Source organism: Sylvia atricapilla, chromosome 15 (genome assembly GCF_009819655.1).
Source record: "Sylvia atricapilla isolate bSylAtr1 chromosome 15, bSylAtr1.pri, whole genome shotgun sequence".
Taxonomy (NCBI): Eukaryota; Metazoa; Chordata; class Aves; order Passeriformes; family Sylviidae; genus Sylvia; species Sylvia atricapilla.
Window position 1 is genome coordinate 9,583,457 of NC_089154.1, and position 26,063 is coordinate 9,609,519.

Here is a 26,063-nt window from a genome sequence, read left to right on the forward strand (position 1 = left end):
GAACCTGGGATGGGAGAGGTTGGGCTCTGCCCCCCAGTGCAGTGCTGCTCCCAAATCCTTCAATCCCAAGTGATTTTGAGGCGGCATCCTTGGCTGTGCCCGTGGTGAGGGGGCACCAGAGGGTTTGTGCAGCTGGAGAGCAGCGAGGAGGGGCTGGGTGCTGCTGTTGTGTGTTGGTGATGAGGGTGGGGAGGAGTGCAGGAGCAGCCCCTGGCTGGGAAGAGCTTTACAGGGTGGCTGTGGATGCCCGGGAGCTGTCAGGGTTCTGGGCTAGGACACAGGAGAGGACAGAGAGGCCCTGGCTGAGGAGTGGCCCCAGGGTGCAGGGTTTGGGCAGCATCTCTCATTGCCAGTGCTGAGTACCAGGCTCCCCGCGGCTGCTGCCATCCCACCGGTGCCCAGGTGGGTGTGCCTGTGCCGGGGTGTCCTGGGGGAGGCTGCCGGGCTCTGCTGCTGCTCAGGCAGCGGGAGGAAGCAGCAGGCGCTGCCCACAAGAGCCAGGGGCGCCACCTCCCACTCGGGTGACAGCCGAGATGTCCCTTGCAGCAGCTCCAGCGTGGCACAGCCAGACACCGGTGCCATCCCGGGTGGGCACTGCCCAGCACAGTTCCCTGCAGCCTCCTGCCCTGCAGCCAGGCCCTGTGGCCATTGTGGGCAGCAGCCCCTCTGCCCTGGCTGCTCACCACCTCACTGGGCACAGCAGAGCACCGGGTGGTCGAGCTTCCAGAGCTGCCACTTCTTCTTCATCTCGGATTTGACCTGCCGTGGAGGGGAGGGAGCAGGGGCTCATCCCTGGCTGTGCCCTCCCTGCAGGAGGTGCCATGGCAGGGACGGGGACAGGGACGTTACCTCCTTGTTGGCAAAGCAGTACAGCACGGCCACCAGGAAGCCCTGCAGGGAGAGCCAGGAGTGAGCCCCCCTCGCTGTCCCTCTGCTGGGGCTGGGCTCCCCCCAGGCCACTTCTGGGAGCTTTTAGGGCTGAGGTCCCCACGGCCCCAGAGAGCCCCGGTGGCAGCACCGCGCTCCCCAGGGCAGAGGGCGGCAGAGACGGTGCCATCCTTCCCATGGAAGCACCGCAGGGAGAACAAGCTCAGAGAGGGACCCGCTGGTCTTTGCTCCGTGGTGTGCCCAGAGCAGGGGCTTGTTTCACTCCCACCTCACCTGGAAGGAGTTGAGGAAGAGGGTGAAGAACACCTTGATGTAGCGCAGGATGCCCGTGGTTTGCTCGTCGGTGGCGAAGATAAAAACGACCTCGTGGATGCCGAAGAGGGGGATGAGGGTCAGGGTGGCTTTGGCCAGCCTGGGGGACAGTAAGGGGACAGGAAATCTCCCAGTTAATCCCAGGGCGGTGGTTTAAGGATATGCAGGCTGGAAGAGAGGCGCGGGGAGGGGCAGGGGATGTGGAGGTGGTGTCATCCCGTTATCCCTGACTGTCCCCGCCCCTCTCACGACCCACCTCAACTTGTAGTCGGCGTAGCCCTTCTGGTTGGCCCGGAGCTTGGCCAGGATCACCTTGAGGATCCGCATGAAGATGAGCAGGTTGATCTGGTAGGGGAGACAGGGCAGGGGCACACAGAGCCCAGCACCCCCACCCTGGCTGTGACACTCACCCAGCAGGAGATGACACCCCCTGTGCTGCCAAGCTGCTGCTGCCCTTCATCCCCTTCTGCCATCCCAAAATCCCAGCTAGGGGCCACCCCCAGCCCCTTTCTCTGGGGTCCAGCACCCCAGCTCCCTTCATGAATCCCCAGAACCCCCAGAACTCAGCAATTTGCTGAGCCCCCTGTGCATTTGGCTGGTCCTTGCAGGCCAACTCTCCCTCCTGGCCTCTGCTGGAAGCTGCCCTGGGGATCACAGCCCTGCCCGTGGGGAGGAGCCAGGGGCTGAGCTGCTGCTGTCCAGCAGTCCCGGGGCTGGCAGCTGTTCCTACCAGGGAGGCGAGTAGGATGGGGATGCGGATGATCCACCAGTACGCCATGTTCTCGTTCAGCGCCCAGCACCTGCCGGGGAGGCACCAGGAGCAGCACCATCACCCTCTGCTGGGGCAGCAGGAGCCAAGAGCTTTCCTGCCCCAGCCAGGGGACTCAGGGACCCTGAGCAGCCTCTGAGCATCCCAATAGAACCCCCCCTCCCTCCATCCCATCCATCCCTCCATCCATCCATGATCCATCCCTCCACTCCTCCATCCCTCCCCACTCACTCTGCATTCTCCTTCAGGTACTTGGCAGCCATCCAGGGCACCACGAACACCACGGGCGTCCCTGCAAGTCACACAGCAAACCCTGTAAAACCAAGCACCCTCCTGAGCTGAGAAACCACCCCCGTGCTGGGGGGAACACCGGGGGTGGCAGAGCCCCCACCCCACACCCTCCTGGGCTGGCTGGGACACCAGGCACTGTCCCTGTCCCTGCCACACCCAGGTGGCTCCTACCCCAGCCCAGGTAGAGGTAGAGCCTGTAGTAATTCTTCTCGGAGAACACGGCCCCGATGAGCAGCTTGTAGAGGTAGACAGCTTCCACCAGGAACCAGTAGTGGTTGGCCAGGATGCAGTACTGCATCAGCACCTGCGCTGCACGGCACCCCAGCGCTGCCTGCCACGGGAGAGCCACCCATGGGGCACCCCACAGCTCACCCACAGCGACCAGGCACCCCAGGAGCTCAGCCACCAGGGGTGTGGTGCTGCACAGGCACCCCAAGAACCCTGAGAGCTTGTCCCAAGGCTGCACAGACGCCCAAAGAGCTCATGCATCAGATGTATGGGGTTATGCAGGCACCCCAAGTACCCAGAGAGCTCCCCCATGGGGCCACAGGTGCCCTGAGAGCTCACCCAGAGGACCCCCAGACCTCACCCACCAGGGGCATGGGTGGCACCAAGGGCTCATCCCTCAGGTGCCACACAGGCCCAGAGCTCACCCAGCAGGTGCACAGGAATCCCAAGAGTTCACCTACTGCATCATGGGCAGCACAGGCACCCCAAAAGTGTGTCCAGCAGGTGGATGGGCACCCCAGGACCATGCACAGCTACCCCAAGACCTCACCCATGGGGTGCACGGACATCACTGGCACCCCAAGGACACACTCAGCGAGTGTCTGGGGCTGCATGGACACCAACCCCCGCCCACAGCCCTGCCCTGGGCGGTGTCCCCACGGTGCCACCAGCCCAGCACGTGCCTCGTGGCTCAGCAGAGCCTCCCAGTCAGCCACCTGCACCAGCTCCACGCCCCAGCGCCGCTCCAGCAGCGCGTCCTTCACCATCACCGAGGTGGCCCGCAGCCCGAAGGAGGCGAACAGGTTGGCGTGGATGTAATTCCTGGTGCAGCGCAGGTTCCTGCAGGAGCCGGGGTCAGGCGGGGCCGGCACAGCGCGGCCGGAGCAGGGGCGGGGCCGTGTGTTACCTGCAGACGGTGAGGACGAGCAGGGCGGAGATGAGGGTGAGCAGCGACAGCGAGTACCCCACGGTGTAGAGCACCTTGAAGCTGACCATGAGGCGGCGGGCGCCTTCCTGCAGGTGAGCACAGCGCCAGGGAGCGCAGGTGGGTGCGCGGCCACCCCCGGCCGGGCTGCCCTGCCCATCCCTGGGGTCCCAGCCAGGGTCCCACCTCCTCAGCAGTGACCTCCAGCTCATCCTCGCACTGGGAGTAGTCCCTCCAGGGCTGGCTGCCGTTCACTGTCACCCACTGGCCGTCGGTGCCGCACCTGCGGCTCACCAGCCCGTGTTTCACTGCGGACACAAAGCACCGGCACAGTGCCCCAGGCTCCCCAAGCCCCTCTCTGGGATGGTGGATCTGACCCTGCTCAGTGCCCTGCCCCAGGGCAGGCATGGGCAGGGCACGGGCAGGCTCTGCTCTGAGCTCCAGGCGTCCCTCTGCCCCTGCCAGGCGAAGGGAGGGGAGCCCTGAGAGCCTCTCCACCCCCAGAACGGCTCAGCCCTGGCTTCCAGCTCCGGGATGGCAGGACGGCATCCTCACCTTTCTCAAACCAGGGCAGGTAGAAGGGGCAGGAGACGTTGACGGCGGTGCCGGGGCTCCCATCGGGCCAGCAGGCGTACATGTCAAATGTCCTGTTACAGAACAGCCCTTCCAAGGGCAGGGACAGGGAAACCAATGGTCAAACGCTGGTGGCACAGATATATCGAGTCCTGCTATCCCAGCACCTCTGAGGGGGCTGATGCCGCCCTGAAATGGGCCCAGGTGCCCCACAGCAGCCTCAGCCCCCAGGGCATCCCAGCCCTGGGTATCCCATCTGAGATGGGGAGGTCCGTGTCAGCCCCTTGGCTCACCCTGCACGGGTGACCAGAGCAGAGGACGCTGCAGGAGGGACAAACCCCAGCCCTGGCTCTGTGTGCCGGGTACCTGCTGGGTAGGGCTCGCTCGCCATCCTCCTCAGGCACTCGTCACGGTACCGCAGCCACTCCTCGAAGGTTTTCTCCAGCACCTTGGCCCCGCCGTGCTGCAAGCCCAGAGCTGGGTCAGAGCCTGCAGCCCCAGCGCCCTGACTTTCCCCATGAACTGCTGCCAGTCCCCGAGGCTGGGCAGGAGCCCAGCACGGAGCCGGGATGGAGCCGCCCCGCAGGGGTCAGAGCTCGGCTGTGCCAACCCCGCCGCCCGCCGGCCCCAGCCCGGCCCTCACCGGCACGGAGGAGAACAGGTACATCCAGGCAAGTTGGACAAGGCTCCGCAGGGATCCGGCTCCAAGCACGGCCCTCATGGCTGCTCCCAGCCTGACCGGTGCTCCCAGTGCCGAGGTGCGCCTGGGGCTGGGCCGGGGACGCCGATCCTGGTGAGAGATGAAGGAACGGGGACGGCTCGGCTCTGCCAGCGCCCGGCGGAGGCAGAGATGTGCTTCCCAAGCCAGCAGAGAAGATCCTGGGCATGTCCTGGGCTGCCACAGCCCCGGGTCATTCCCAGATGGAGCCAAAACCTCGAGGAGCACCAGGCAGAGTAGCCAGGGTGTAAATCTTTCACGCGTCCTGGATGAGGCTGCTCAGCTTCCACCCACCGCTGCCAGCCCCGAGGGGAGCAAACGCCACCGGGACAGCCCACGGGACAGCCCCGGTGCCACCGCGGCCACCCGCCAGGTGGCTGGCACCCCTGGGTGACCCGGGAAGGGGCTGCAGGGACAGGAGGCAGCGAGACCCCCGGGCCCCCACCAGGCTGGGACCCCCATATCAGGTGCGCCCCATCGCGTCCCGCCCCGGTCCTGCCGGCCGAGACCCCTCCCAGCGCAGCCGGGGGCTGGGGGGAGGAGCAGCTCCGTCCCCCCCGGGGCTCCCCATCGCTCCAGGCTGGACGAGCCCAGCCCGCTCCCCACTCCAGCCCGGATCTCCCGGTTTGTCCCCCACGAGGGTCCCCAGCAGGTCCCGCTCGGTGCTCCGCCGCTTCCTCCGCCCGCTTACCCTGCTCCCGATGTCCCGGTGCTCCCGGTGCACCCGGCAGCCTCGGCAGTGCCGGTGTTTCTGGCAGCCCCAGTGTCCCCGTTGTCCCCGCTGGTCCCGGTGTCACGGGCAGCCCCGGCTCCGAGAGGTGAACGCGGCGGTGACCGAGCGGCGTCTGCGGCGGAGCCGCCTCCTGCCAGCGCCGTGCCTCGACGGGAGGGAGGTTTTGGGGGGGCTTAGGGGGGAGTTCGGGGGCGGCACCGCCTCCCGGGGCTCCGGACGCCTGGTGGGACTCGGGGGGTCCCGGCGCCGCCGCCCCCGCGGAGCTCCAACACGGACCCACGGAGCCCCCGGGAATGACACAGGGACGGAGGTCCAGGTCCAGCCCCACTGAGGGTCCCCAGCTGCAGCACACGGGGACAGGGATGGAGGTCCAGCCCTCAACCTGTGGGTCACAGGGACTGGATCAAGGATCCAGAGCCCTTCAGTCTCCCCCAGAGCCCCTGTCCCTCCCATCCCACAGCCCCAGGGAAAGTCCTTCACCTCTCAGGCTCGGTGTCCCTCTGGTGTCCCTGGGCTGGGTGCTGGCATGGTGACAACCCTTGTGCAGGCAGGGTGGGCTGCGGGGGCCACCCTCCCCTGGGGACCAGGAGGCTTTGGGGACAGAACTGGATCCAGCACATGAACACAGCCTGTGACATCCATGGGTCCCATCACCCAGCCAAGGGAACTCCAAAGGCAGGGACAATCCTGGTGGCCCTGGTCATGTTGCCTCCCCACCACATGTGCTGGCAGTGGGGAGAGAGGGGGTCTGTGCTGGGTTTTGCCTTCAGTGGAGCAGGAGAGATTCCCCTGGGGTCCCCCAAATCACCAGCAGCGCAGCTCTTCCAGGCTCCCACGTCCCTCCCAGTGCAGCTGTGCTTCCCTCCTGCTGCAATGCTGCTGCCCACCCTGCCCTGCAGCAGGGTGGGGTTCATCCCCCAAAACTGCCTGAATGCACCAGAAAACGCATTTATTTTGCACAAATAAGATGTTTGCCTCAAAGCTGCTGCAGTGGGCTGGGAGCAGGCACAGGAGTCAGACAGATGAGGAGTCACAGCTGTGGTTCCACTGATGCGAGCAGAGTCTGGTTATTCCGAGTGACAAATAACACAGTGGAGCAGCCCAGGGTTTGTTTGGGGGGAAAATGAGCCCTCAGGTGCCTCCCCCAGCAAAGCACCAGGGTGTTTGCTCATTAACAGATTATGAACTTTGGACAAGGGCCTGGAGGGACAGGACACAGGGGATGGCTTCCCACTGCCAGAGGGCAGGGATGGATGGGATATTGGGAAGGAGTTTCCCCTGTGAGGGTGGGGAGGCTCTGGCACAGGGTGCCCAGAGAAGCTGTGGCTGCCCCTGGATCCCTGGAAGTGTCCAAGGCCAGGTTGGAGGGGGCCTGGAGCAACTTGGGATAGTGGAAGGTGTCCCTGCCCATGGCAGGGGGAGGATGAGTAGGAACTGGATGAGCTTTAAGGTCCCTTCAACCCAAACCATTCCATGATAACTCAGCCCTGGGCCACTCATGGAGAATGATTCCAGCCATGTCCCCTTCCCAGACAGACACTGCACATCTGCACCTCGCACATCTCCCTGTGGGGTGGGCCCATCCCACAAGGATGATGGATTCGGGGAGAGCCCAGGGCTACAGCAGGTGGATGCCATTGCTAGAGAGGAATTACAAAATTCCAGACATTATTGTCCTGGTGTGGTCCATCTGGATGGGATTTTCTCCCATGTCCCTTGAATGGGGACATGAGGAACAAGCTGTTCCTCTCCATATTAATGCATTTCAGGTGGGTCTCCATAGCGACTGCAGCTCTCGAGGCTCAGCTGGGGCCACATCCTGATCCATGGGGTGCTCAGAGACAGCTGGAGCCATGGGAAGAGGGGCTGGGACAGCACCTCACTCCCAACAACTGCTGTCCTGCCAAGATGGGCTCGGGACACAGCTGTCACCGAGAACACACAACTGGCACAACTGGTAAATTTATTTATTTATTGAAAGCAATGTTCACCATCGGAGCTGGGAAAATTGTCCCAGAATGGTCTCAGGCATTGAAGCTGTTGGTGCTTCTTAGGCAACCTGAGAGCTGCAGGGGTGCTCAGGGAGAAGAGAGCATCCTCCAGGGTCCCGCATGGGAATTCATGGAATTGTTTAGGTTGGAAAAGCCCTCTGAGATCATCGAGTCCAATGAGGCAGCACTGCCAGGTCCACAATTAACCCACGTCCTAAAACACCACGTCTACAAGTTTTTGGAACACTTCCATGGATGGTGTCTCCACCACTCCTCTCGGCAGCCTGTTCCAGTGCCTGATCCAGTGCCAATGAAGAAATTTCCCCACTATCCAACCTAAACCTCCTCTGGTGCAACTGGAGGCCGTTTCCTCTGGTCCTGTCCCGTCTTCCCTGGGAGAAAAGCCAGGGTTCCTAAGGGACAAACACCCAGCCAGAGAAACCCTCAGGGCTAAATCCCTTCCCCCGAGCACTGCTACCAGCAGCAACACCTCCTGTAGGCAGCTTTCACTTTATCTATCCATTATTGATGGGGGAATTCATCCGTGTGTATTATTGCAGGATCTGCTAATCAAAGTGCTTTTCTCCCCATCCAGCAGCAATTCGCAGAACAGAAGCGCTCATCAACACATCCCGACTCCCAATTATGCAGCAAACTTCCCCGAAAGGGCTGTGGGAGCGTTACCAGGTAGAGAAATCCACCAGCATGTGAGTGCCCAGGAAGCAGCATGAGGAAGCTGAGCCATCTCCAGTGCTGCCCCTGCGGTGGCTCTTGGGGTTTTGGTCAGCGTTTGCAGAACGGGATGATCCAACTCCATCTCATTTCCATCCCATTTCCAGCTTGTTTCCATCCCCTGCGGCGATGACAGTCGGGGACCCCACTCCATCACACAGCAAAGGTCACTCCCAAGCCGGTGTTTCACCACTTCACCACATTCCCGTGACAAATGAGTGTTCCCAGCTCAGAAAGGCACGACTGGATTTGGCACTTACAGCTGTCAGCTGCTGCCGTCCCTCCAGCGAGCCCTCAGGCACTTGGGATGCAAACGTGGATTCAAAGCTGACCAGGTCTCCTCGGTTTCCATGTGGATTCTCACCTAATTCAAGCCAGGAAGGTTTAAACGAGAAGATCAAGAACTCTGAAATTCATCTCTATTCACATCCTGCCCCGGGGCTGGGCTCTTTGTCCTCATCCTCTGCCCAAGGGCCTTGGCAGGCAGGGCAGCATCCGTATGGTTCAGATAACCCCCGGCACCGGGAATTCAAGGAGCAGATAAAAGGCTGCATCTTTTATTTCCTCCCTGCCTGGTAGGACCCTGGTTGCAATTTCTGCTATTATCAACTCTGGGGCCACAGCACAAGGGAAACCTGCCTGGAGCTGCTGGAGCCCGTCCAGAGGAGGTCATGGAGATGCCCCAAGGATGGAGCCCCTCTGCCCTGGAGCCAGGCTGGGAGAGCTGGGGGTGCTCACCTGGAGAGGAGAAGGCTCCAGGGACAGCTCAGAGCCCCTTCCAGGGCCTAAAGGGGCTCCAGGAGAGCTGGAGAGGGACTTGGGACAAGGGATGGAGGGACAGGACACAGCAAATGCCTTCCCACTGCCAGAGGGCAGGGATGGATGGGATATTGGGAAGGAATTGTTCCCTGTGAGGGTGGGGAGCCCCTGGCACAGGGTGCCCAGAGAAGCTGTGGCTGCCCCTGGATCCCTGGAGGTGTCCAAGGCCATGTTGGAGGGGGCTTAGAGCAACCTGGGCTAGTGGCAGGTGTCCCTGCTAACCCCCCATCCAGGCGAAAACACTGCTAATTGTCATTTATCTTAATCATCATTAAACTGGGCAGGGTCAGGGTTAACCCCAAGTGGAATCCCTAAGGGACACCTTCACCAGAGCCTCCCACCAGCTGCTCAAGTGCTCCTCAGGGGTGTGGCAGTGCTTTGCCAGCTCAGGGTGGTCCCCAGAATTCCCAGGGGGAAGCGGGAAGATCTCCGTTGGTATTTGCCGAAACACCTTGGCAGTCACTGCGAGGGAGAAGCGGCTCTGTCCCTGTGTGAAGGCTGAGCCCTCGCTCCTCCCAGCCCAGGGGCATCTCCACCCACCCCATGATGCAGAGGAGAGAGGGTAAGCAGCCCACGATGGTCTGGGGTGCCCCAGAAGTGGGGCTGCTCCTCAGCTGCTCTGAGAACATGTTTTCCATACCTTTAACATCCTGTTCTGTAAAGGGATTAAGAAGTTGCCTTGTCTTGCCCTGGGTTCTGGTTCTTTCCCAGCCTTCCAGCTGTCCCAAGTGTTGGATGTTTGCCACCTTCTGCGATTGTGTGATGGATGAAAATGTATTTTCACTCTGAACTGGAACCGGCACTGCTCTGTCAGCAAAGCAGTCAAGTTACTCGGACCTGCCAGGTGAGAGATGTGCTCTGCATTTCCCTCTTGCCAGAAGGTCTGAGAAGGCTCCAGAAACACCCCAGCAGGTTTGCCGACACCTCATGATATAAACCCTGGCTCAGAGCTGGGGAGGGGAGGCACTGAGCCTGGAGGTTCTGTGCTGTCACAAGGCAGGAAGCTCCAGGTGGGACTGGGGGATGCTGGAAGCCCAGCTACCAAAGGAGACATCAGGCTGGGCCTCCTCCAGCATTATTTGCGTTATTTGGGAATCACCCAAAGCCCCCAGGTTTGGGAGCTGACAGTCCCCAGGCAGTGCTGGATCACAGCACTCTGTGGGAAAGCTCCCTCCTCCTCACTTTGGGCAAAATGCAGTGAAAAAGCAACTTGCCCAGTTCTTAGCACGTGCTCCTGCAGGAGCTTCCCAATGAGCTGTTGGAGCAGATGGATCTGAAGCTGGGCAGTACCCTGGGGTTGGAGCAGTGGCTGCTGCTCCTGATCCTCGTGGGGCTGACAGGGACACGCTCCTCTGCTCAAACACAGCTCCCATTGGAGGCCCAAATGTCAATCACAGAATCATGGAATGGCTTGGGTGCGAAAGGACCTTAAAGTTCATCTTGTCCCACCTCCTCTCCTCCCACTATCCCAGGCTGCTCCAAGCCCCATCCAACCTGGCCTTGGACACTTCCAGGGATCCAGGGCCAGCCACAGCTTCTCTGAGCACCCTGTGCCAGGGCCTCACCACCTTGGGCTCTTTCTGGCATCAGATTTCTGCACATTTACAAAATCTTCACAAAAATGTGGGGGTTTGAGTTGTCAAATAGATTGCCACGAGCTGGGCCGAAAAACCTGTTGGATTTTTGTGTCTGTTAGGGCTGCCTGTGTGTGATTTTCCTTCTGACAGGAAAAGGGCCCACTAATCAGTATAAATTCAAAGCTGTGTAATCCCTGGTTATTGCTCCTTCCACGCCCACTCCTGTTCCAGCCGTTGCAGGGAAGCTCCAGGAGCAGTGGCATGGACCACAGGCCTCCTCCACATCTCAGCAGCTTCTGTCTTCCCCATAGAAATAAGATTTTCTCTTTTTTTTTTTTTTTTTTTTTTTTTTTTTTTTAGCCTTGTTTTGGGCTCCTTCTGCTGAACACAACCAGCTCCAGGGACATGGCACAACTTGCTCAGAGGGTGCTGCACACCATGGAGGGATGGGCTGTTCTCAAACACATTTACTGATGAGCTGCAGGCAGACATGGCCCCAGCTCCTGCTCTGCAGCCTCCCCATTATGGAGACCAGCCCAAATGGGCTTTGTTTGAGCTTTGGAGGACTCTTCACTTCTCTCTTAGTTAATGAAACCTCAGGCAGGGTCCAGGTTTGCTGGCAGTGTGATATATTTTCTGGAGGTCAGTCCAAGAGAGATTTCTGTTTGAACAGGTCAGCTCTGCTCATAAAGATGCCCAGACATCCTCATCAGGGGCATTTTTCTGATGTGACCACACATGTTCCTACAGCTTAACAACTGATGAAGGCACCCAGCCTGCAGAGAAAATCCACCTCCTGCTCAGGGAGCCTGAGATCCTCATTACTGAGATACTCATTACTGAGGGGGCATAATAATTCCTCAAATCCCATGAGCTGCAGTGCAACAGCGTTGGCATTGAGGTTGTAAGGTCTCCCTCCACCAGACAGAGGCAGATGTCAAAGTTGAGGCACAGGGAGCTGCTGGCAGTGATGCTGGATCCATCCAGAAAGAATAGCTTCCCCTGGGCTCAATTTCACAGTCAAGAGTAGTTCTGCACTAGGAAAAGGAGGTTCCAAGGAGGGGGTTATTTCCAAGTCAAGTGTGGCCCTGCTGTTACATATCTGTCCCTGTGACTGTGCCTGGCTGCTCTGGCTGGGATTCCTGGCAGCAGATGAAGCTGGATTCAGGGATCCCTTTGGCTTTGCTGGGAGCTGGGGTTCCACAGGAGGGCTCAGCAGGGCCATCCCTTCCCTGGGCACTGGCACAGGTCATGGTTTGCACAATCTGCCAGCCCAGGGATCTCCCACCCTCTCTTGCTCATCATCCTCTGCCCAAAGCCCTTCCATCGCTTCCACTCCAAATCTTTCCCTGTGTCCCTCCTATTTTCAGGAGTTTTGAACACAAACCAGCTCCCCTCACCTTTGAACTGAGCAACAGTTAATTCTGCTGCTGAGATCACAGGAACATAAAATTCCCAGACTGGCCCAGCCCCAAGGCTTGTTTATCCAAGACTCCAACTGCCCCTGAGAGCCCCCTCAAAAGGGAAGAAAAGCAGGCAAAGGCAGCACCTCCACAGGGAAGGAGTATTTGGGATAATCCTGGAAAGAGCTCTCATTTCCACCCATTTGTGTCCCTAGTTTTGATGGCAGTGCCCAAATGCTAAGTACACTAAATTATTTTGGATATAAAGTACTTAACTTTGGGGGGAAATCCTCTGGAATTGTACTCAAGCCTAGACATTATAATGCAGTGGATGTTGCCCTTGGGGACGTGGGTTAGTGGTGGCCTTGGCAGTGCTGGGAAATGGTTTAACTCGGTCACCTTGGGGGGGCTTTTCCAACCTAAAGGATTCTGTGGCTGCAATGAGTTAAATAAAGAGGTGCTGCCAGGTTTGGAGCCTGGGGAAGAGGAGGCCCAGGAGGGTTCGTTTCACTCTTTTGCTGAGCAGGGCTTGTGTTTCCTCATGCATGGGCAGCGTTTTTCTGGGCGATCCTTATCAAAAAGTGTAAAACTGGCTGACTGTGACAGTGGCCTTCCAAATCTGTCCTTCTTTGATCTTGTCACCCTGGCTGGTTATTCTCTGTGCCTTTCCCTCCAGGTAGTCCAAGAGCCAAAATGTTGGTGAAAAACACACCAAAGCATCTTGTGATCATTAGAGGTCTCTTCCAAGTCGGGATATTTGATGAAAAAACAAGGATTTTTGGATCCCCTGTGGCTTGTGGTGAGGATGAGCTGGACTTGCAGCTCCCAGGCTCACTGGGAGGGCTGTGCTGGCTTTAAATCAAGCTGTGCTGTGCCATCTGAAATTAGACCCCCAGGAATTAGGCAGACTTTGGGAAATCAGCACTTAGTGCTGGCTTTGGGTGGGTCAAATGGCACTTTGCTTTCGAGAGAGCTAATGGAGGGTGGGTGTATAATTTTGTTTTTCACTGAATATCAATGAAAAGCCAATCTCCTCTCCTGACCTGTCAGACACAGACAGAGATGGATCTGGAAATCTCCTTGCTCGGGGGTGTTTTTTCATCCTAAGTAGCTTCTCCTGCTCATCTGCTGAGCCACCAAAGGCCAGCTGTTGATTTATTACCCCTGGTGTTTGATCCATGGGCTTCGGCTTATCCTGGGCACCCAGCTCTCCTCTGATGCCAGCCCATAAACAGGGAGAGCTGCTCTGCACTGTAATTACAGAGAACGTGACATTCCTGCATATTTCCCTTCCCCAGACTTTCAGATTTCCCCAGGCTCCTCGGAACAAAGCACACTTCACTTTCTCCAGAGATTCCCCGGCCCTTTCCCCTCCTCTTGGGAGGGGCTCTTTTCCCTTCCACACCTCTGGAGGGATGAGGTTAATGTTAAATAAAGTGGGAAGGAAGGAGTTTGCTCATTAAACTCTTCAAAGGCCAAGAAGTCTGCAAGCTGAGCCAGGCCTCACTCAGCAGCAAAGAGAAACCTCAGATCCTGTGGATAAGGCAGCAGCCCAGGCATGAAAACAGAATTTAAGTGAAAATTAATGTCCCAGATGGGAAATAAGGGAGGCTCTGATTAGAAGTGCAAAAACTGGAAGCCCAGCTTGGAAGTAAAATTGTGTGGTGGTGCATTTTATTCATGTTTTATGTTCATGACTTGTTTGATATGGTTTGTTCTATGTACCCCCTATATTCCTCCCTATATGGTTTTTCCCCAGTTTGGGTTACCTGTCAATCATCTGTTACAGAACCCCCTGCTCCTGTCTGTCACTCTGGGGCCTCTCCCTGCGTCCAGAAGGTTCCAGGGAAGGCGTCGAGTGATTGGGCAGGATCCAGGCTTCTCCCTCCCGCTGTTCCCTGAATGGTTCTCTCACCTGTCCTTTGTGTTAAGAGCCACACCCTTACCGTACCCCACTGGCCCATGGTTGAACCCTCCCCCGTGTAACACCCCCCGTTAAAAGTTGATGCACAGAGGCCCTCAGGGTCTGTCCTGAGGCTGGTGTCGTGAGGTGAGGACTCAACATCTGGAGCACCAATGAACTCGTTTTGGATTTACCTTTCGAGAGTCCCTCCTTTCATTCCTCCTGCCACAGCTCCGTGTCGCTCCTGGCAAGGCAAGACCGCTGTGGTGCCAGGGCTGGCCAGAATTGGCGACACAGGCACTGCCACAAGAGTGGATGCAAAAAGCTGAGTATGAAGTGTCGGTACAATTCCATGAACCAGCCAAATGGAAAGCTCATGACTTCCTACCCTGCCTGATTTTGGTTTGGGTTTTTTTTGTACAAGAGCTTCTCTGAGCAAATGATCTGGCAGATTCCCTTCCCAGTCTTTCAAGCAGTTTGTGAAACTAAAACCTTTTCTAACAGGTAGGCTGAGAAACAACCCAGCAGAAACTGGTTGTATTTTATTCACCATCATGACCACACTAATTTAATTTTATTTTCCTGAACTATGTGAAAGGTGACTTAGAGTATATTGAAGTGTACAGCAGCTTCACAGGAGGATTTTTCTGGGACACAAAAGAAGCCTGAGGACTTTTTACCCATTTTCCCTCCAACAGGGTAGGCACAGATGAGTGTTTTCTGATTTTTGTACATGAAAAATCTGAAGAATATCTGTTAGTTTTATTCTTTTTTTATCCCTAATTAAAAAAAAAATTATCCTTAATTTAAAAATATTCTCGTGCCTCCATCTTCCACTGAAGCTTTTACTTGATCACCCCCCAGAAAAAGCCCAGGGAGGTGTCTGGGTATCTCCAGAAGTCTCATGCAGCCCCTGGGGCAGCAGGGAAGGGGCAGGAGCATCCTTTGGTTGTTCCGACAGCAGGTTGTTCTGCAGCATTGGTGAGCTGCAGAAGCTGCCACTGCAGGCAGCTGAAACCAATAATACGGCTTTTGCAGCCTCTCAGCTCCCAGCAGCATCTGAGGGTGACTGATCCTGGCAGCATCTTTGTAATAAACTTCTTAAAGGGTGTTGATCCTCCTGAGTTTGCCCCTACCCATATAACCCACAGCAGTTTTGAAGCTGATGAATTACGGGAGAACAGCGTGGGGGTTTCTTTGCTGATGGTGATGTCCCATGGACAAAGGAAATCTGCATTAACACTGGATGGATCAGCCGCAGCTCTTCTTCACAGGGTCATCTGTATCTCAGAGTGGATTGAGTTGAAAATCATCTACATGTCAGGCTGATCTGTGTATGTCTGAGGACATTTTTCAGAGCACTTGACAGGTTTTCACTTCTAACTACCCAAGTTTAGAAAACACACAGATGTGGACTCTGTAGTGAGCAATACTCATGCACGTGATGGAAAAAGTAATCAAAAGCAAGGAAACAGCAGTTAATCCTGGAAGCAAAATAGTTAGAAATACTGAAGTGAAATAGTACGAATACTGAATAGAAATACTGGAGTGAAATAGTTACATTAGAAAATAAGAAATGTGTTTGGAGAATGGGTTTCTTATGCCAGAAAGCCATGAAGCAGCAAACCTTGAATAATTCACCAGTTCAAGACTGTATCAGCAATCACACTTGTTCAGGGGCATCAAAGAAGGAAGGAACCATTCTCCTGCTCTGCTTGGAGTTACACTCAGTAATGATGAAATATGTGGGGGAAAGCCAAAGCTGTAAAATAAAATAAATTCCACAGCTGAGGTAAACACTACACTGAGACTCTAAGTAACTGTAATTAATATTTATATAGTAATGTTAGGCAGCACAAAGGTGCTGTTGGAGGTGGGGTGGATGTAGCTTTGAACTAAGCAGGAACCCAAAGAGGAGCAGCCTCTCTGGCAGGAGCTCAAACTCCATCCACAAAGAATAAAATTGTATCCCTGCCCACTTCCCATTTCTAGCAACCCACACCTGAAAGAAAGCACACATTTGCTTAATCCCTAGCACATGAAATCACCTCCATGGAAACATCTCCCCATTCCACAGCTCATACTCGAGGAATTGGGTTGGTTTGTTGTTTTTTTTTCCTCCTGTCCATCAGTACAAAAGTGGAAATTTTCTTGGAAAGCAAAGAAAACTGGCAATTCTGGTGCAGGTTTTGGTGGCAATGGGCAAACCATCAGCTGGGACTGCAGGCTTTGAGTAAGAAGCTGTCAGGTTCTCAATGTACAAATAATCAGCTCTATTCATCTTTCCCTCTGTTGGCCATTTCAGCCATCAGATGTCTTGTTGCAGATGAAATGGTGGTTGAGGGTGTTTTTAATTTGTTTGGTTCTTCTTATTTTTCAGTATATATCTTTTCGTTCTTCATGTTACTTTTCTTTCCCCAGAGGTTTTGGAGAGTTTTTTTAGCACAGCTTGGCACTAAAGCTTCTATCACATATTTTTAAGTCAAATTCTCACATTCTTTTATTACCCTACCTGGCAGATGGACCCAAACCAATTCTGTCCCCTCTGGTAAGAAATAATTAGGCTTTGTGAGGAGTTGCTACTTCATGAGATTCCCATGGGTCCAGCGGTTACTTGGGATCAGACTCACCCGGACCACACTCACCAAGGGTCAGGGTGTTATTTTACAGCTTTGGCTTTCCCCAGGGTCATAAACACCAAGGGCTGGGGCATAAATGTGCTGTTGAAAACATGATCAAGGAGGACACAAGTGATTTTTGACTTCATTTCTCTATTCATTTTTTTTAATTGGGGTAGTCAAAGCCGCCATTTTGTGGACAAGCTTGTGGCTGTCGGCCATGCTGTCATTGCTGTTACATTTCCTTTGTGAAACTTTTATTTGTTCTCAATAAAACTTCTATAACTCATTCCCACTTGGGGTCTGAGTCATTAGTAGCAGCGAGGCCGAGCCAGAATGAGGTTTGTGACTTATGAGGGAGGGCTGGGAGCTATCTCTGAGGAATTCTGAAGAGCACCGGCCGTGTGTGTGGTGTGAGGGGAGCCCATTCTGCACCCGACTGGAGCACACAGGACCAAACGGCCACATCCCAGCATTCCATCCACCCTCCATGTGCTCTGCAGAGCACGACGACGACCTCACCAAGGGCAAGAGCCCAGCTCACGTGTGGCAAAAATCAAACAAAACAATAGAACAAGGGAAAGGAAGACATAGTCTTAAATGTGTCAGGAGAGGTTTAAGTCACATTTAAGGAGTTCTTTCTTCCCATAAAGGCTGATCAGATGTCAGAATGGACTGCCCATGTGTGTGGATGTGTGTGGTGGATTCACTGTGGCTGCAGATGTTCAAGCTAAGCGTGGGTGTGACGCTCAGGCCGCTGGCCTGGTTGCCACAGTGGAGCTGGGATATATGTTGGATTCGGGGTTCTCAGAGGGCTCTTCCAGCTGAATCGATTCCATGATTCTGTGACATCACAGCCTTTGGGGCCAGCGCGGTGGCTGCTGAGTGTCCCCAGCCCGTGGCTGCGGCCAGAGCCCAGGCAGAAGGCGGCTGGGAAGGACGGGTTGTTGAGCACTGGCAGCTCGTCCTTCAGCAGCACCATGTTCCGGCAGGGGCTGTGGAAGCTGCTGCTGCTGTCGGTGCTGCTGCTCCTGGTGCAGCCAGTGGAGCGTTCCAGCCCCGCTGCCGGGGACGTGGGGACCGGGGATGCGCTTCCCGAGGCCCTGGAGGAGCAGGACACGGCTGCGCTGAGCAGGGCCATGCTGGTCTTGGAGGAGCTGCCCTGGATGTGCACGGCCGTGGCCCTGCTTCTCAAAGGCCTTTGGCTGTGCTGGGTCCTGGGCAAATGGCTCAGGAAGCGCTGGGGAGAGGTGATGAATGGGCCGGGGGCCGCCAAGGCCTTGGGGCAGGAGGGTGTGGGGCGAGGGCTGAGAGCCCCATGGGGCGGCAGAGCCGGGCAGGCCGCGAGGCCGCCGCGCCTCCGGGGCAGTGTTTTGGCCGAGGCGCGGAGGCCGAGCGGGGGCCGAGGCCACGGCTGGGCAGGAACGGGGCCCGGCTGAGCCGCAGGGAGCCCCGGCAGAGGCGGCCGCAGCTCTTGCTCCTGCGGCCCGTGCCCGGGGCTCTGTGTGCAGGAGGGCCCAAGGCAGCGGCTCTGAGGGCTCAGCCCCCTGAGGCCCCCGTGCCGCTGCCATGGGGCTCCCTGTGCTGTGTGTTGCAGGAGAGGAGCCGGAGCGCCTGGGCCTCTGCAGGGCCGTGCTGCCAGGGCCACAACTGCTCCCAGGAGCTGCTGCAGCTCCTGCTGGAGAACCGGGCCCTGATGAGGCGCTGCCTGCGCCAGAGCTTCCGGCACAGGCTGGTGCCCAGAGGGAAGAGGCGAAGGCAGCCTGGCCCTCAGGAGAGGAGGACAGTCCGCTTCTCCGACTCTCCAACCGCAACTTGTATCTGGGCTCACTGGTCACAGCAGGGAATGTATGACCAGTGCCGAGTCTGGCCACTGGGATGTTCCCGCCCGTAGGTGTGTACTGGTTTGGAGTAAATTAGGGAAGAACCTCCAAAAGGAGTCCCCTAAACCAAACCTCCACCACCCCTTCCCCCCCCAGCCCTGGGTTCGGGAAGGAAAATACCTCGGAGGAAAATGGAAAAACCGGTTTATTGACAAAAATACACTCCCCAACACCGAATAGTGGGAAAAGACGGGTTACTGTGACGATGGGGAGGGTGCTGACGCGTCTCTGTCTGGCCCGGGTCTTCTCCAACTTCTCAGGTCAGGTCAGGTCCGGAGCCGGTTCAAACCTTGGGGGGGGGGGGGAGGGGGGAGAGAAAGGAAGGAGGGGAAAAAAACCCAAACAGAAGCAGCGGGGGGAAAGAAAAAACGGCGGCAGGGGCAGCCGGAGAGCAGAGCAAAGCAAAGCGAAGTGAAGAAGGCAAAAGCAGCTGAGCCAGCTGAAGCAAGAGCCAAAAGCAGCCAAGAAGGAAAAAAGGAGGCCGGAACTGCAGGCTCCCGCCCTAGAGGGCGGGATTCAGCTGCAATAACAACATATCCAAGATATGGGATGGATATATGGGATAGGAGGCAGCTCAACCCAGAACAAGGTGTTAGGAACCCCTTGTTTAATTAGGATTCCCACAAGTTTTCTCGACTCCCCAGTTCAAGTTTTTCATAGTTGTAGTTTAGGTATTGTTATGAGGGAGGCTAAGAATTAATTCATGCTTGTAATAATATTTTATATAAAGTGCTGAAAGTTAAATATAGTAAATATACTGAGCACCCCTTTTGTAAAATTCAGACTGCAAAACCTAAACTCAGGGAGAGACTTCATTTGCATTTGAAGGCACAGAGCAAAGTTCAAATCCAAGGGGGAGACTTCATTTGCACTTGAAGGCGCAGGGCGAAGTAACATTTTTTTTTGAGCGAGACAAGGAGCGATCATCACTGTCTGACCAAACACCTGCCACCTGGACTCCATCACCGGCCCGGAGAAAAAAGACAAAAGGACTTCAGTAAGCCCAAGAAGAACTATGCAATGCAAGAGATAACGCCATATCCGGACGGCTGAGGAGATTTACATCCTGGGTCTAGCCTGAGGGCACAAAAACTGTATAAAAATCTAAGCTCCAGCAGCAATTTCTTGTGAACAAGGGGAGGACTGTTTCCCAGATAGATCGCTGGTCTGACCTTGTTCACCAGGTGCCAACTCCTGGGCTTGGTATCTTCAATTTTTGTTTTATTTTGGTGGTGGACTTTTTATTTCTTTGTAACAGAATTGACTTTAATAAATTTCTTCATATAAAACAATTCGGCTATTTCGCTTATAACAGGTATTTTAGGCGTAGGCTTCCCAGTGATGTTCTCAGTCCCTTGTTGAAGCTGGGAAGAGCAGTCTAGTTCAATAAAGTTCCTGTTTTCTATAGATTGCTGTGTTTGCTTGCTGTTACCTACGAGCTGGAGGGACACGGTGATGGGTGGTTCTGCACAAGGGCTCCAGAGCAGCAGTAAAGTCGAGCCTGAGGGTCCCAGCAGCATTTGAAAGAGTATTGGGGGCAGCTGGAAGGCAGAGTGTGGGCAATATTCTCTTGCCTCCGTCTTCCACTGAAGCTTTTACTTGATCACCCCCCAGAAAAAGCCCAGGGAGGTGTCTGGGTGTCTCCAGATGTCTCATGCAGTCCCTGGGGCAGCAGGGAAGGGGCAGGAGCATCCCTGAGGAGCTGCAAGAGACAGCCAGAGGTTCCATCTCTGGGGCCCGGGCAAGGGCTGCTGCCTTCAGGCAGTCAAATGCATACAGAGGGGCTGCCCGGCTGTCTGGCGAGGCCAAAAATGCGTGTTGCATCAATATACATATTCAACATTTTCCTTACGTGTCCCTGGCCTCTCCCAAAGTCTGCCAGTTGACTCTTCTTTGCTGTCCATTCCCGAAAAGCTTGCAACTAGATGAGAGGTGAGGTGTTGTCAGGCCAAGTCCCCCCAGAATGGGAGAAGCTCCCCCATTCCCGGCTGCCTCATGCAAGGGGTACAGGCACACGCCCTTCCCCACAGGTCTGACACTCTGCCAACCCAGGTGACCTGTGCTGTCTTGCAGCAATGCAGAGGGGAGAGGAAAGGATTAAAGGGAGGACAAAAAGGGCTCCAAAAGCAACCTACAACAAAAGAACCTTAAACCTCAACAAAACTTCTTTTAACACCGATCATATCCATTCCTCATTTGCGAGAGCCAATCACCATACCACCCATCTGTAACACCGGGCGCGTCTCCAGCACGGAGGACACAGCCGCGACACGGAGCTGCTGTCGGGGCAGTGTCCCCGCACGGCCCCGCGGCACAGGGGGACGCCGGACCCCGCCGGGGCACAGCCAGAGCCGGGGGCGCAGGGAATGGCCGGCAGCATCAGGGCAGTGCTTGTGACCCTGTGCTGGGCGCTGGGGAGGCCACAGCTCCAGTGCTGTGTCCAGCGGTGGGGGCCTCAATTGTAGGACACTGAGGGGCTGGAGCAGGTGCAGGGAAGGGAAGGGAGCACAAGTCGTGTGTGGAGAGGCTGAGGGAGCCTGGCGGGCTCATCCTGGAGAAAAGGAGGTGGGGTGGGAGACACGTTCTCACTCTCGGCAGCTGCGTGCCAGGAGGGTGCAGCCAAGTGGGGGCTGGCTCTGCTCCCAGGGCACAGGGGACAGGACAAGACGACACAGTCTTAAGTGCGCCAGGTGAGCTTTAAGTTGGACACAAGGAAAAATTTCTTCTCTGAAAGGGTGATATTAGAATGGGCTGCCCATACGTGTGGTGGATTCCCTGTGGCGAGAGGTGTTGAAGGAAAGCCGGGACACGGCACTCAGTGCTATGAGCTGGTTTCCACGGTGGCGATCGGTCACATATTGACTCGCTGATGTCAGCGCGCTCTTCCGTCCCGATGTATGCCGGACCGTGACACGGTGTCCGGCCCGCCGCGCACTTCGCTTCCCGCGGGGTTTGGCCCCGCCGCGCCGCCGTAGCGCGTTGCCTCAGAGCCGTGGCGGCCGCGGGGCCCGGCGATGTCGTTCCGCGACCTCCGCAGTGAGCGCGGCCGGGGCGGCGGGGCCGGGCCGGGCGGGATCGGCACTCCCGGCTGGGCCTCCCGGGGCCCCGCTGCTCCGCTCGGCCTCACACGGAGCTGCCCGCGGGCGGTGCCGCGGGGGATGCGGGGCTGAGCCCGCCGGTGCTGGCCTGGGAGGGGTCCCCGCTGCCGCGGGTAGCACAGCCCTGCACGGACGGGATTCTCCCCGCCGTAGGCAGCACAATTGAGTGCTGTGTTTGCAGGGAGAGGCTGTGTCTGTGTCGTTTCATCTCCGTGAATTTCGTTACAAATGCTTGTTTTCACTTTGGCGTGTTTTCTGTTGGAATTATACGATTTATGTTAATCATTGAGGTTTAATTTTTTAACAGTGCCTTGCACTAGGCGTATCTCATGGTAACTAAGCAGCACTCTGTGGGAGATGGTAATCTTGCCAAAGCCCTTATTGGATATTTAAGAAGGCATCTCTGCTCTTCCTCATTTTTCAGATTTTACTGAGATGATGAGGGCGCTGGGGTACCCTCGAATCATATCCATGGAGAATTTCCACACCCCAAACTTCAGGCTTGTGTCAGAAGTGCTGCTGTGGCTGGTGAAAAGGTCGGTGATGAGACCAACAAATTTTGGGCTGACATTGGGATGCGGGTAGTGTGCTTGAAACCGATGGTGTGCTGTGGAATTACGGAACTCAGTGATACTTAGTCATTCCTTGAGCTCTGCTCTTCTAAATACCAGATAGAAACGTGGTAGTTTGCAGGCTTTTAGCTTAATGACACAGCCTGGAATAGCAAACCCAGGGACTCAGTGCTGGCAGAGGTTTCACCTTGACTGTGGGCACACTCATTGAAGAGTAGCCTTATCTCTCTCACATATTTTCCAAATTCTATAGCTTGTCCATGTCTGACCTTTTATTCAAAAAGGATGATTTGGTGTGGGAACTTCACCCAAACCCAGCCAGTTCTTGTGTTGTTGCTACAAGCTGTTGACTCAGCCTGGCATTGTCCTGCATCTGCAACATGTTTAAAAGAAATAAAATGGTTTGGTTCTAATCTGTTACTGTCCAGTTGCAGTTTTACACCCACTTAGCCCATTGACAGACTTTGGTTGAATATTTCTGGATTTTGAGGTGTTATCTGAATTATATGTTATCTTCTTTCTCCTGCTTAAGTGTAAAATCAAGGGTTTTTTTTTAACATAATAAGGTAAAACATTATAATTGAAACCAACATTGACCAGTTTGCCTGATTGCTGTTTTTGGCCTGGATTAATAATTAATATCCGTTAAGTTTGATTACCAAGTCGTTAGATACTTGCTGAATATTCTTGCAGTTGGAACGAAATAGGGATATACTCAGAACCATTCCAAATTACTTGGATTAAGTTGCTTAAATAGTCTTTAAAATGCTGCTGTTACACTCAGGGTCCCAAATCACTAAATTTCCTTTTATTCTTCCCTGGTTCCTGCATAGTGGCCACTTCTAGAAGTTTCTGCATCTCACTCATGTGGTTTTATTAAGCATTTCACAGATTTCAGTTTGTTTTCCATAAGTTTCCTTCCCTTGTGAAAGGAGTATGTTTGAAATGATGTCTGGGCATGAACGTGTGCAGTGTGTCAGGTTTTACAGCTCTGCAGTTTGTACAAACCCACTGTGGGCATTCCAGGCTCTGGGTGCCTCAGTCTGCAGTAGGAATTGATTTACACATTATTTTCCAGTCTTGTCCATGCTTGCTTTGTGTTTGATTTTTGCCTCGCAGACGAATCAGGCCTTTTAATGTTGCCAGAACGTTGTTGTAATCTCCAGCTGTTGTTTGCACAGGTATGAACCTCACAGTGACATTCCTGGGGATGTGGACACAGAGCAGGACCGGGTGTTCTTCATTAAGGCCGTGGCTCAGTTCATGGTGAGTCTGCCCAGGGGCTGAAATCCTGAACATCTGAAATCCTACTTCCATGGCAGCTTTAGAGCTTTCTCTCTTAACCCCACAGAGTTTCCTTGCCAGGGGTGGCTGGGTTTGTGTTGCATTCTGGTGCTGTTTTATCCCTGGAAGTGCCCTAGGCCAGGCTGGACGGGGCTTGGAGCAGCCTGGGATAGTGGAAGGTGTCCCTGTCATGGCAGGGGGTGGACTTGGATAAGCTTTAAGGTCTCTTCCAACCCAAACCATTCAATGATTCTGTGATCCTCTGTCTGGGGGAAATTTCAGGAGGCCAGGGCATCCTGTTACTGATATTCTGTACTTATGTCTGCAGGACTGGGATCCAAATATGATATTGGGATATAAAACAATATTCATCCTTATCATCTCTTATTTATAAAAGGTGACAGTGGAAGACACAGCTGTAGGTCGGAAGTGTTTTTAAACCATTTAAATTGTTTTAGACGAGATCCCACCAAAGTTATTGTTAACTTTGGATGCCTGATTCTTTTCTGTGCTTGAATAATCATAATTTCTGATGTTTTCATTATGATAAAAAATCATATATTGGTATATGTTGTATGAGATTTCCCATAGATCAAGGCACGTGTTCTTTTGTCAGATCCATTTTTTAATGGATGATCATATTTGGATTGGGCCATCAAATATTTTAGTCTTTTTGAATAAAAGAACATTGTCCTTCATAGAATTTGAAGCAGTGTGAGCCTTTGATGTTGTCACATGCTTAGATTAACACTCTTCATTATCTGAAAAGAACTTCTTGGAATGCAAGTTTTAATGCTGATACCAAAGATGAATTACAATACTTCTTAAGAAATCTCAGACCTTAATAAAATGTCATCTTAATAATATTTCCCTTGTCATTTGTGAATAGTGTGCACCATAAATTCTCTCAATTCTTAATTTTGCCATGTTCAGGGCATTCCTGTACATATTAGAGTGTACTTTTGAGCCCTGCAGCATCATGAGATGGAGTGAGCAGGTCTGTTTTGTTTGGAAGGGTTTCCCCCTCCAAGCACAATCTGGAAGCTGAAATACTGTCGTGCTTTTCAATAGCTGATTTTGTGTCAAAAATCCCAGGGCTTTTGGAGAATTACATAACATGATTCAGAAAATGAAATGAATGGAAATTACTTTAATCATCCTGTACCTAGTCTCAGTTAATATTACAAGTTAATGTGGGGATTATTGTAGGTTTTCAGCATTTCCAGGATGGGAGAAGCTTGTAGACATTTCCTTAATAATTCACTGTCCGTGCAATCCACAATTATCTTCCCCAGGAGTTAATGGCTTTGTGCATCCGTGGGCAGATGGGAGATGTGATGGAGGCAGAATTGTCTCAGAAGAGAATGTCAGCACAGATCCATCACCAGGGAATGGAGCTGGAGCTTTGCTCTGCTTTGCTGAACAAGGAGTGAGGAGGTGTTAATTTTCCACACAAATTAGCTACTGCTCTGTGTTCCTGGCAGTCTGAGAATTTACCAAATGTCTCCTTTCCAGACCCAAAAGTTCTGAAGTGCCTGCAAGGTTGCCTTAGGTGGGTTTTTAATCAATTCTCCCCTTAGAACTGCCCTGATCAGTGGGGCTCAATACCTGGCTCCTGCTTGAGCCCACTTGGGTCCAAATTTGGAGTCCAGCAGAAAGCCTCTGATGAGTTTATCTCATAGAAATTCATTCATGAAAACAAACTCAGCAGCCCAAGGGCACAAAACCTTCTGCAGGCATCAGACATCACAGACAAATTTGGCTTCATGATATTAATAAAGCAGATTGTGAAGTTAAGCAGTTTTTTTTCTGGCTGTTGCTGCCATCCTATTTGTCTACTTACATTTTTTTTGTTGCATTTTAACCATCTGATCTTCAGAATAAATAGCTGTGGTTTTTAGTGGTTCTATAAAACTAGAAATGTTACAAGATAAAACAACTAATCAAATAGGTGAGTGTGTCAAACGTGTGATGGAGGTGACTTTCCAAGTGTGAAGTTGTCTTCTTGACTCCACAGTGCCGTTGTGCCAGTCTGAAAAATATATGTACTTGTCCATGTATTTTTTCTCTGTTTAAGTAGCCTTCAAATGAAAAACCTTTTTTTTCCTCTTACTGAACATTGATTTTACTCTCTTGAGGGTGAATGGAGCTGAAATTGGAACTCTTCTTTCTAGCAACATGCTTTACAATTTTAGTGTGTCAGTCCCCTTTGGATAGGGGATTTTTAACAGTCAGTCAATTTAATGACCACTTGTACTAAAATGGAATACTTGCTGTTTCTGCAATTAATTTTTAGATTGCTTCTGCTGCAAAGGAAGGGAGGTGAATGTATCAGGCTTTTCACTTTGTGTCTTGGCTCATTTGAGGTCATTCTGAGACCAGCACTTCAGAAGCAATTAGGTATTTTTTTGTGCTGGGAGTTTCTTATTCCTCTGGCTCAGGGTGCACAACATCAGGAGCCTGTTCTGAAAGTTTGGTCTTCAGTTTTCAGGAATCACAGAAGATCCTGAGTTGGGATCCTGAGCTCTGGCAGCCTCAGAGTCATTTTTCTCTGCTGGGTTGAAATTTTGGGATGAGATAGGCAAGAGGAAAATATTTATTGGAAATTAAAATATGATTTTAAAGTCACAAAGTCTTGACAAAATGCACCTGAATAAACATGGGCCAACATCCCTTTGCTTTGTTTCTTTGGAAAAGCTGTAGCCCCATCCATGGTTTGAAGCATGGTGCTTTCTCTCTTGAGTTT

The 26,063-nt window shown here is 53.9% G+C and overlaps 2 protein-coding genes across 3 annotated transcripts in view; one reads left to right on the forward strand and one right to left on the reverse strand.

The window, feature by feature from the left end:
- Window positions 1–502: 502 nt before the first annotated feature.
- Window positions 503–5,192, reverse strand: LOC136367803 (glucagon receptor-like). Its single transcript, XM_066329597.1, has 13 exons — window positions 4,630–5,192; window positions 4,353–4,449; window positions 3,969–4,076; window positions 3,600–3,721; window positions 3,396–3,502; window positions 3,168–3,328; window positions 2,432–2,587; window positions 2,201–2,261; window positions 1,931–2,000; window positions 1,457–1,545; window positions 1,162–1,300; window positions 850–891; window positions 503–759 (listed from the first exon to the last, which is right to left on the reverse strand). The coding sequence occupies exons 1-13, from the start codon at window positions 4,705–4,707 to the stop codon at window positions 688–690; spliced, it is 1,302 nt and encodes a 433-aa protein (XP_066185694.1). The 5' UTR covers window positions 4,708–5,192; the 3' UTR covers window positions 503–687.
- A 16,125-nt stretch (window positions 5,193–21,317) lies between these two features.
- CLUAP1 (clusterin associated protein 1) overlaps window positions 21,318–26,063 on the forward strand; it is a 53,654-nt gene continuing 48,908 nt past the window's right edge. For both annotated transcript variants that reach the window (XM_066330094.1, XM_066330095.1), the window contains exons 1-3: window positions 21,318–21,399; window positions 21,886–21,997; window positions 23,215–23,299. In XM_066330094.1, coding sequence (XP_066186191.1) covers window positions 21,378–21,399; window positions 21,886–21,997; window positions 23,215–23,299 — 219 coding nt within the window. In that variant the 5' untranslated portion in view covers window positions 21,318–21,377. The remainder of the gene's footprint in view (window positions 21,400–21,885; window positions 21,998–23,214; window positions 23,300–26,063) is intronic.

Coding starts and splice junctions, on each gene's coding strand:
- LOC136367803 (XM_066329597.1), bottom strand. CDS start 4,707: ATGAGGGCCGTGCTTGGAGCCGGATCCCTGCGGAGCCTTGTCCAACTT. Junction 2,262..2,431: donor CTACCTCTACCTGGGCTGGG/GTAGGAGCCACC, acceptor TGTGACTTGCAG/GGACGCCCGTGGTGTTCGTG. Junction 1,546..1,930: donor CCATCCTACTCGCCTCCCTG/GTAGGAACAGCT, acceptor CTCCCCTACCAG/ATCAACCTGCTCATCTTCAT.